This window comes from Austrofundulus limnaeus, unplaced genomic scaffold, assembly GCF_001266775.1.
Source record: "Austrofundulus limnaeus strain Quisiro unplaced genomic scaffold, Austrofundulus_limnaeus-1.0 Scaffold202, whole genome shotgun sequence".
NCBI classification, from domain to species: Eukaryota; Metazoa; Chordata; class Actinopteri; order Cyprinodontiformes; family Rivulidae; genus Austrofundulus; species Austrofundulus limnaeus.
The window spans coordinates 489,505-500,767 of NW_013952604.1; the positions used below are offsets into that span (position 1 = coordinate 489,505).

The 11,263-nt window shown below is 44.0% G+C and overlaps 1 protein-coding gene across 3 annotated transcripts in view; it reads right to left on the reverse strand.

The window, feature by feature from the left end:
• nalcn (sodium leak channel, non-selective) overlaps window positions 1–11,263 on the reverse strand; it is a gene marked incomplete in the record, with an annotated part of 142,686 nt that overhangs the window by 105,775 nt on the left and 25,648 nt on the right. For all 3 annotated transcript variants that reach the window (XM_014018801.1, XM_014018800.1, XM_014018799.1), the window contains 3 exon segments: window positions 8,895–8,999; window positions 9,268–9,410; window positions 10,512–10,663. In XM_014018801.1, coding sequence (XP_013874255.1) covers window positions 8,895–8,999; window positions 9,268–9,410; window positions 10,512–10,663 — 400 coding nt within the window.

Here is an 11,263-nt window from a genome sequence, read left to right on the forward strand (position 1 = left end):
GTGTGTAGCTTTGTGGCCAATTCATTTTTTTTTTCAATAATATGCATTCATTAAAAGTTAAAAATTTATTTATCTGTTAAAYTTGTCTACGCATGTGCAAAAAAATAACATTTCATTAGATCATTAGATTTTCACTTTTTCAAAACCAGATAAATACCATATTTAAACAAAGGGGGAAAATTTAGCTGTATTACATGGGAAATGTGATTGAATATTACATAATATAGAAGTATTTGGCAGTTCAGGGGGTCTAGGCTACAATATTTATATAATAAATGTGAAAGTCCAGTCTATTTGAAAATATGTGACAAAATATATTAATATATAAATATAGTATGAAGTATTGTTTTTTATTAACTGAAAAAATAATAAATAAAACAATTTTATTAAATGATTGCCCTTCATGTTGTCTCTAACACTACAAAATCCTAGACATACCAATGTGTCAATAAAGCCCACATACAATTTATCATAATTCATCCTTTGATTTTCAGTAAACTAGGTATGTCACGTGTGTTTTCACCTCATGTGGGAGTAAAATGAACACTGTGCCTAGTCTCTGTAAATATAAATRATGTGGTATTAGAGCAGGGGGAGCGATAATAGCATATGGCACAGTTGTGAGGACTGATTGTTAGGGGTGTTCTCTTCACAGATTTAAACCTTCTGTTGCATCTCACAGCCAATWTGAGGTGCTTCCTAGCTTTCACAGAGCAAAACTTAAAGTAATCCAAAGATGAAAAAGGGTTGGAAAGCACTTATCAGTTATAAACATTTTATATACAAATTTTGCATAAATGTGGATACAAAATAAGGACAAAGAGCTGTAATCAACCTAAGTTTTAGCATAAGGTTTACATTTGCATAATAAAAAGATGAGCTGCAGCTTTTTTTTCATAGAAGTTTGTTAGTCTAGCTGTAAGGCCCCTGGTGTAGCTAAATCCTGYTGAAAGATGTGTTGAGTACCATGTTTTTTTTTACCCACTAGAAATCCTTTAATCTCTCTTCCTCATTCATAATTCTCCTCTTTGATCACACACGTTCCTCTCACAGTGTTCYAATTTTGTCACTTACCTGAACCTCGACGTTATCTTTTCACACATTTTAGATCTTGTGCCGAACAGTTCACATATTATCTTGTTAATGTTATAACTTAAAAGGTTGGTTTATATTTCGAGTTGCATGCCTTGTTCCCCTTGYTGAGTGACAAAAAATTGCGTACCTTCTGTCTGCTGTCCTGCTGCTCTCCCCTGGTGATAGGCACTGTGCACATTGCCCCCAGTCAGAACTCTGCAACGCGGACCTTGCGTGTGTGATTGGCTAGAACTTTGTGAATTAATCAGAAGTGGAGGCCTCCATGTCCAGCTGCCCCCTCTTAAAATGCTGTTATTGCAAGTATGACTCAGCCCCCTCTGAGCACAGGGTTGGGTACTGAAACTCAGTTCCAGTATGGCACCGGGGCGAACATCAACGGTAGTACACGGACCAAAACACATCTCTAACTTSGGTGCATTATTTCGGTGCCTCAAAGAACGCTGTTAATTTGCGCCCTTTGGTGTTCACTGTTAAAAGTGACTGCCGCGGCACACAATCTCCATGGACTCTCTTGTATGCAGTTCGACTCAGCTCGGTCTCGGCCCAATGCGCCTCTCCAAGCGCGCTCCACAGCCGCGCTGTCTCAGAACCTCCTCTCCGGTGGTTCGGGTAGAAGCGAGTACAGCACATTTATGATTTTAACGTCAGCAGAATTCTGCCCATGGGTTTAAACTCATGGATTGATTGACAGCAAATTTCCTCCTGGAGAGAGCTGCTTTTGTTTAGGAACACGAGCGTGTGGCGCAATACGACAACATGGTGAATAAAACGCCTGCCCTTAGCTCGCTGTCTCGACACGCGTTTGTACCGTGCAAGCGTTTTTCAGAAAAGAAAAGAAAGAAAAGACATAGTTTCTCAACTCACCATGGACGTCCCCTTCCTAAATCCCAATTCCTCCGATTCGGACGACCATCTTTTCATCTTCCAACCGCCCCACAAAGTTCCCCCACCTTCTGTCATCAGGCAGATCCCTCACCGGCGTGCCCGTTCACAGCCCTACCCACCGCACCCGTCCTCCTCTCAACCCGCATCAACTCCAGCGCCTCCACCCTCCGCTGCTCCTCAGTCTGAGGCCGATCCCMGCGGCCGCGGGCTCCTCCGCCGCTCTAGTCAGCCTCTTCATCCCACTTCTCCCCAACCCGCAGCACCCACCCGGGCACGGCATTCCTCATCCGCATCCACAAGCCGCCTAGCTCCCGCAGGATGGACCGCAGCTGAGCTCCGTAGCGCGTTGCAGGACAGAGGAATTCCTTTCAACCGCTCATCCTCCAAGTCCACCCTCTTTCAGCTGCTCACCTCAACGCATCTTCAATGTTCCCCTACAGCTCAGCCATCCAAAAATCGGCACCCAGCTCCAACGATCCAGCTACAACCCTCTCACCAGACTACTTCCGCCTCCGTCTTCAGTGGTGACGTCACAGCCCCAACTCCAGCCAGGTTCATGCCAGCACCAACAGCTCCCCCTAGTGGGWGTCAGGTCGTATCATCCCCTGTCGTTTCTATACCTTCTCTTTCTTTACCCTCCTCATCCCAACCCTCCCACATTGACCCTGTCGTTCCAYCCCAGGCCAGTCAGGCCTCACTCATCCCCTCCGTTCATTCATCCCTTCATCCCTCTCTCTCTTTTTCTTCCCTCCCACCTCTTTCTCGACCCTTTTCAGCTCCTGTTCCCATACCCTCCTCATCCAACCCTCCCACATTGACCCAGTCATTCAACCCCAGGCCAGTCAGGCCTCACTCATCCCCTCCGTTCATTCATCCCTTCATCCCTCTGTCTCTTTTACTTCCCTCCCATCTCTTTCTCAACCCTTTTCCGCTCCCCTCCCCTTTTCTAGCGAGCACACTCAAGCTCCTCATCCACCTCCTTCATCCCTACCTTTACCATCTGCAGCTCCGGCTCAACGACCGGCCATCTCGGGGCCCCTTTTACACCTCCTGCGCCTTCATTTCTCCCCATATCCTTCCCCAGTCCCCTTCTCTAAACAGCCTATGTTCCTTCCCATCATTCTAACCACTACTCTCTATCCACAGCAGTACCCCCACTTCGCCCACCCTCAACCCTGACTTGCCCCTCCCCAGTTTCCCCTGCTCTGCGCCAGTAGATTCTGAATGGTAATTATGTTGATTTAGCCTTACYCCTTCAGCTCTCCCTCAGCCACTCCAGCTTGCCCCGCGAGCTGCTAACCAGCCTGGAGCCCATGCAACTAGGCCACCCCTCWGTCTCCCCTTCCAAGGAACTCACCCCAGCCRAGTTCGCTTTGTCCTTCTCACTCTTTAGGGAGACAATTTGTTCCCTTTTCCCCSACCGCCGTTCAGAGCTCGACGATTATCTTTCCATCGTGCTCGATATGGCACTCTGTTTCGGAGGCACGGCCTTTTACAAGTACCATGTCCTTTTTGCCACTCAGGCAGCAGGTCGGTTAGCCCAGTTTAACCAGGGGACCTTTTGGGGTGCCCTGGACTCAGAGCTCTACTGCCATGTCTTCGCCGCTCGAGCTTCCATTAGATGCAGTCTCTGTGGTGCTCCTTCACACCCCGCCAACACCTGCACTTTCGTCATGCCCCTCCATTCTTGGTCCTCTGCCGCCCGTGGCCCTTCTGTTTTTGAACATTTATCTCCTACCGCCCCACCCCCTCCCCCGATCCCCAAGTCCCTTCCTGTTCAGCGCAGGCCCGCTGCCCCTCCCCCCGGGGGCATYGACAAATGCGGCCGCCCCATCCTCTACCAAGGTGGCCGCGTGGTGTGCAACAACTTCAACGACCTGGGCTGCTCTGTTTCTAGTTGCAGATTTCTGCACACCTGCTCCTTCTGCGGCAGCGCTCACACCCGGTCCTCCTGTCCCCACAACCCCACCTGACTAGCACGCCACCTGGCCACGCTCATTAAGTTCAGCGCTCTACTCTCCGCCTTAAAACAACATCCTGATCGGGATTTCGTCGAGTTTCTTATTCATGGCTTCACTTTTGGTTTTCACCCGGGTCTAGTAACCCTCCCAGATCGCACCACCCACTGCGGCAACCTTCAGTCCGCCTTCTCTGAGCCAGACATCGTCGATGCCCCCTTAGCTAAAGAAGTCCAGGACCGATTCATGATTGGTCCCTTCAGCCAGCCCCACTTCTCCTTCTTTTGTGTCAGCCCCATTGGCATTGCCACCCGAAAATACTCAGGCAAGAAGAGGCTGATCATTGACTTGTCCACCCCTCACGGGTCCCACGTACCTAGCATTAATAGTCTTATCCCTTTCTCAGACTTTTCCAAGCAATACGCTACAGTCGACCACACCATCCGCCTCATTCGTCTGGCGTGCAGGGGAGCCTGGCTCTCAAAGGCAGACATTACTAGTGCTTTCAAGGTCTTACCCATTCACCCAGACTTCTGGCGCTTTTTTGGCGTGTATTGGAAGGGCACTTACTACTTTGCAGTTCAGCTCACCTTYGGCTGCCGAAGTAGCTCCAAGATTTTTGATTCACTGTCCAAAGCTCTTTGCTGGATCCTTCTTAATAATTTCAGGCTCCCTTACATTATCCACCTTCTGGATGACTTTCTTATCATCACCCCTCCCTCCACTTCACCTTGCTCAGGGCTCTGTGCTCTCACCCATGCCTTTTCAGATCTAGGCRTTCCTCTTTCYGAAGAAAAGACAATCGGTCTTCTTACTTCATTGGAGTTTTTATGCATCACCCTAGACTCCTCCTCCTTTCATGCTTCCCTACCTCCCGAGAAGGCAAATCGCATCACCCTGATCCTCTCTAACTTCATGCTCATAGATTCCTGCACCAAACATCAGCTGTTGTCTCTTCTCGGCCACCTAAATTATGCCATCCACATCATCCCCCAGGGGAAATCTTTCATTTCCCATCTTTTATCCACCGCTGCCAGCGTCCCATCACTCCATGGCCGTCTTACCCTTGACGATGCCTGCAGGATGGAAAAGAAGCTCTGGCACCATTTTCTGTCTTCCTGGAACGGCATCTCTTTCTTTTGCAATGATTTCATCTCCCATCCAGATGACATTCAGCTCTACACAGATGCCGCCCCCTCCATTGGGTTCGGCGGCTTTCACAAAGGCAGATGGTTTGCCTCCACTTGGCCCCCAGGAGGTTGACTCCCTGCAACCAGATTCGGCCTCTCCCTCTTCTGCTTTGTATGAGCTGTATCCCATTGTCATCGCAGCTCTCCTTTGGGGGCACGGATGGTCCCAGCACTCCATCCTCATCCATTCCGATAACACAGCTGTAGTCAAAATATTTAACAAAGGTCATTCTCATTCCTTAGCCATCATGCAACTCATGCGCAGACTTACACTAGTTTCAGCTCAACATCAGTTTCTGCTCAGGGCAGCTCACGTTCCAGGCTATCATAACTGCATTGCTGATGCGCTCTCTCGTTTCTCCTTCCAGAAATTCAGGGCATTGGCACCTACAGCAGACCCTCATCCGACACCGGTCCCTCCGTTTTCAGCCACAATCTTCAACTGACTCCACAGCTTGCCAGCCTCTCCCACGTTTCACAACAAGCCATCCTCAACAGCCTCGCCCCTCGCACCCTTTCGGTATATCTGACAGGCTGGCTCAGCTTCAAATCATACCACGTAAGGTAAAAAAAAAGGTAACCTGCAGTTACCTTTTCCCACTCTCCATACCATGTCCATCTATCATTTCATCACCCATTCACATTCCATTCTTCAAATTCAAATTTCCACCATCCGAACCTACCTTTCAGGTATCAATTTTTTTTCTTTAAGCTGGCCACAGGCAACTCCTGTCCAGGCCTTAGCCACAGCTACGTAGCCATGCTGCTCAAAGGACAAAAAAACTGGAGCCCCCTTCACTCCCACGCCATCCTCTGCTCACCACCGATCTCCTCACATGATGCATCCTCACCCTGCGCACCGGCCATACGTCTCCGTTCGTAGACCTTACACTACAATGCATGTTTCTGTTGGCTTTCTTCGGTTTCCTTTGCTGCTCCAAATTCGCCCCTTCTGCCTCCAAACACGACCCTTCCATCCACCCGTGTCTCTCAGACATTTCTTTCCTCAGTCAGGACACCCTGATTTACAACCTCAGGAAAAGTAAAACCGACCAGCTCGGAACTTCTTTTCCTATTYACATCTTTCGTCTCAGCTCCTTTCTCAGCCCCTACGAACCTCTCGCCCATTATGTGCAAACTCGCATTAGAGCTAACGCTTCTCCCCTCGACCCTCTGTTCATTACAGAATCCGGCTGCCAGGCCACCCGTTTCTGGTTCGCCAAACACTTCCATCAAGTCCTGAGCAAATCAGGCATCTCTCCAGCCCTTTATTCCATCCACTCCTTTCGCATAGGAGCTGCCTCTTCAGCATCCTATTAAGGGATCCCCGACCACGTTATTTCGATCCTAGGTCGCTGGTTGTCCCAAGCATACCGCACTTACATCCGCGATCATCCCCTCGAACTTTATCATGCGCACTCTCGACTCGGGGCATTTCATCCCTGATACTTTTGGGGGTCCAAAGCAGGCTCAGGAAAGCATCCTTCCTTGAGACTATGCCCCACTCTGTGTCTTCTCCTCAAGCCTCCTTCGACGTACGTCCCCAGAAGCCTCATCATTCATCCCACTACCCTTCGACCCCTTCCTTCATCCCACTACCCCTCGACCCCTTCCTTCATCCCCACTACCCTTCGACCCCTTCCTTCATCCCCACTACCCTTTGACCCCTTTCCTTCAATAAAAATTGTAAAACTCTTACCATGGTGTGGTCCTTGCTAGTGAAAATGCTTTAAGAATATTTGGTGCAAAGACAAATTATTAATGGTTTTAAGTTAATAAATTGGTCAATTTCAAGTTTGACTTTGACTCAGAAATAGTTATTGCTTCATAAACCTCTGTGTGAGTGTTTTATATATTTATTTTTAAAGTACCAATTTAAATACCGTTTAGGAACCGGTACCGTTTTGAAAGTATCAATTTGGCACCGGTATCGAAATAAACCCTTTCAATACCCAACCCTATCTGAGCAATAGGTGTGAATCAGGGCCCCAACGATGGTAAGGTGATGGTACACATGACCCTCTACAAAGAACAGAGTTAATCTAGGCATTAACAATTTATTGTTTGGCTGATAGCCCTCTTTTGCATGTGAACAGACCTGTTTGTCCACCATGTGGAGGCAGTGTTTATAAGGCTGAGTTCACTTGAAACTCCCCAGACTGCAGGTTTGATCCTATTGAATGTGAGCATCACCTGATATTCATGTCTTTTTTGCCATCACCACTGTTAAAAAATAAAAAAATAAGTTTTTTTTCTCCACAGACTCTCCACCCAACACAACAGTCTTTTTCACTGAACAATCAGTTGTTCAGTGAAAAAACTCAATATCTAGTCTTCATTATGTTGTTGTTCCTACTTTTATGAGCTGTGGGAGTGCAGAGGGAGGAATTTTGATAATTTATGGCCTGCCACGTCTTCAGCCCGTTTATACTTGGTCAGGAAAAAGACGTCAGATTTTTTGTCACTCAGCATGGTGGAACAAGACGTGCGACTCAAAGTATAAAACAAGCTTAACAAAGACAAGACTATCCATGAGTTTATTGTCCAATACACTGAGAAGTCTACAAAAGGCAGATTGCCTCTTAATTAAAACTCATTAGAACACACATAAAACCTTGATAGACAAAAACAAAAGCTGACCTGTCTCTTTTCAGAGAAAGGTCGTAAGGCTTGTACCATGATACCTATTAAACCATCAAATAAATCTAAAGAGAATTTGTCACAAACATGGGATGGCRATGCATAGGTTTTGTCTTCCAGGACTCTCTAGTCCTTCCCTCTAAGGAGACTAAAGAAAGKTTTATTTTGTTTTAGCCTTTGTTACAGTGACAGGACTAATTAGTTATTCCTCTCTGTAAGACAGAAATTGAGTTATAAAGTGATTATATGTAAATGTTATAATGACAAAAGGGCTAATTGAGCTTAATTTAAGTTTTTCATTTTGCTTTATTTAAATTTTTACACCTTGGTTTTTTATTTAGAGCAATTTTAATGTGCAAAGCAATCATATTTGTGTGGTGTTTATTTAATCTCATTTAGTAGTTCTTGGCAAAGTAAAAAAAATGTGGTTGTTAAGCACACAGACACATGCCAACCACTACATATATTTACTGAATCAGTCTCAGAGGCAGCAGATCTGATTTGGCTCAAGTGGCATTTGTCATTTTAATTTGTGACCAAAATGGTTTCTGCCAGCGAAAACAATGAGAAAGTGCCAGTTGAATTTTCTGCTTGATGCTTTTTAACAAGAGAGCAGATATACTTCTGCTTTTGGTGTTACACCAAAAGCCATATGTCACATGTTGTCATCTGGTCAATTATATTTATAATCTGTACATAAAAAGTTGTACCCAGATATTTTTTTCATCCAAAAATTTGTATTCTGGCCTTTATTGAACTATTCAATTAGCCAAATGTTATATACCATTGAAACATGTAATTATAAACATTCAGCTTGTTTCTGTGATCAATTGCAGTTCTTTAAAAAATTATATTGTGCACACATGTAGTAAAGACAAAAAMGTTTTGATATATTATGCAGTGCTAATGGTGGCTAAGATGCTAACAGACATGGGAAGTGTTGTTATTGTCAATATGACAGAACAGAAATAAAGGAGGAGGGAGAATGTGGGTCAACTTCAACTATTATTGTCATTGCAATATTCAAAAATTATATTTTAATCACATTTTTTGTTTTTATATAATGTATCATACAAAATTTAAGACAAGCAAGATACCAACATTTGACTGAATATGATATTTATACCTGTGTTGTAGCAGTTGAAGTGGTACTGCTCCTTGATCCCCACATCTGCTGAAACTGAACTCTGATTTCAGCAAAAGTCTCAATGATGACGGCAATGAACACATTCTGCAGAGGAAAAAGACAGAGTGAAACTGAGATATGTTGTGACAATTCAAAGTAAAATGACCGAGCAAGTCCATTGCTCGACTTCTCTCCACTATCTGTGAGATGACAGTCATTTGCTAATTAGGCAAAGAACATTCCCCTAATAAGGGAAAGTCATCATGCCTGTAGTTTAAATATTATGTCATGTCATTTAACCTGAACCTACTGAACATTAACTACTCCAGATAATTATAAACAAAGCAGCAGGGAGAAAAAGAAAGGTGCTAACCTTGACAAGCCATGCCAGGAAGAAAATGAGAGTTATAAAGTAGAAGTAGGATCGCCATCGGGGGAAACTGTCAATGGCTCTGTACATGAGAAAAACCCAACCCTCTTGTGATGCAGCCTCATACACAGTGAAGATACTTGAACCTAAACAAAAGATCAAATAAAAAAAGATAAATAAAATCATACAAAAGATAGACTGTAACTGAACCCAGTATTAATATAAGTCTTTTATTTGTTAAAGTGACATATGTGAATATTACACTTTGTTTTTCACTTTACATAATGTCAATGTACTGGATGTTGCTTGACTCCATCGCATTTAATGATACAGCRTGGTATGAGTGTTAACTAAGTGTGAGTTGCTGCAGAGATGCTGTTGTTTCCACCAACTGATCCTGATTCTATGTGAATAATCTCATGACCACTGTATCTTTACACTACTGTATGTGACCAGTTCGTTTTGCTTGAAACTTTAATTGAATTTGAACAAAAAGAAAATCCGTTTGTGTCAGTAACATTGTAATGCCAACAATGGACAACCAACGAAAAAGTTGAGCTGTAATTTACATGTGTAGTTATGTTTGGGAGATGATAATAAACAGAAGTCTGTTTGTCTATTTCAATACACAGATACTCCAGCAAAAATAGTCTGATATTCTTGCTGTAAATGCATCATGCTGTATTAAAAATGATACAGCTACTCATACTAGCACTAGCAAATAACCATAACACTGTGTGTAAATAACTGCGTAATGCAAAACTGACAACAAAGGAAAGGTCTTTAAAATAGCATTTGTATGAACTGGAATGATTTGTTTCTAAATCAAAGTTGTTTTAAGAAGGCAACAATCCACTTTGGTTTTAGTCCCGCTCTAACTGGTTGTTAGCTTGGAAGGCCACTAAGACTTAAACTATCTCTTCAGACCAAGGTCAGTCAAAGAGCTATCTGCAACAGGTAAGATATTATTTACTCATAAACTTTGCACAGAACCCGGCGTCAACACATGTGAACCATCACTTCCAGCAAAGACTGGTTTATAGATTTGTGTCAACAGAACATATGTGGATTAAAAATAAATCTATTTAATTATTTTGCACCACACTTAATAGCAATGCATTTTTGAGTGGGTGTTGGTGAGGCTTTTGTATGAAATTGGGCTTGTATGTTTTCAGAAAGAAACATACAAATATGCATGTTTGTGAGTGTGTTTAACTTTAATCCAAAAATTAATAAAATATATCTACCTAGTTCATTGAATCCACTGTAACCAAGCTCTTGTCGGCTAAGTCCATAATCTTGGAGATTCACACATTTGAAGCCATGAGGACACTGGTAGCCCTCTCCTTCTTTTGAGCAATGTGTGTCAGGGATAGCCAAGCTGTTCCAGGTCACATTTCTAAATAAAAAGGAAAAATATAAACATATCTGTAAACTGAAAACACTATGTATTACCTGGAAGTAGGGTTTGACAAATCCTATTGCCCGACTGCCCGGGGCAGGTAAAACCCATTGTCAGGCAGGTGGGTGTGTCCGAATGCCTGCCCGACCGGGCAGGTAAACAATTTCTTTTATTTTTTTATAGGGTCATTTATTCAAAATATTCTGAAAATAAATGAAGAAATATGGCGTTTTAAAACACGTAAAGAGAGAATAAATCGTCAAAATGTCCCCCTCCCGCTGTAGAAAAGTTACATCTTGCCATCGTGTCGCAGGATCACAAGTTCCTTCCTCCTTCCTGCTGCACGTCATGCAGAGAGAAGGTTTAACAACTGTAGCTTTTTTCACACTCGTGTTTTAGGAGGAAAAAATGTTTTTTTTTTATGTATTGTTACCCGCAGAGATGAAAAAAATATGTGGACGTTCGTTCAGTCATAAATCCATCTTGCTAATGTTGGCTTCTGCTCTGATGAAGATGATGATGAAGATGAGAGCGCAGCAGCAGCGGATCAGGAGCTCGCTGTATGGCAGGCCGATCTATCATTTATTTGGCTTCACT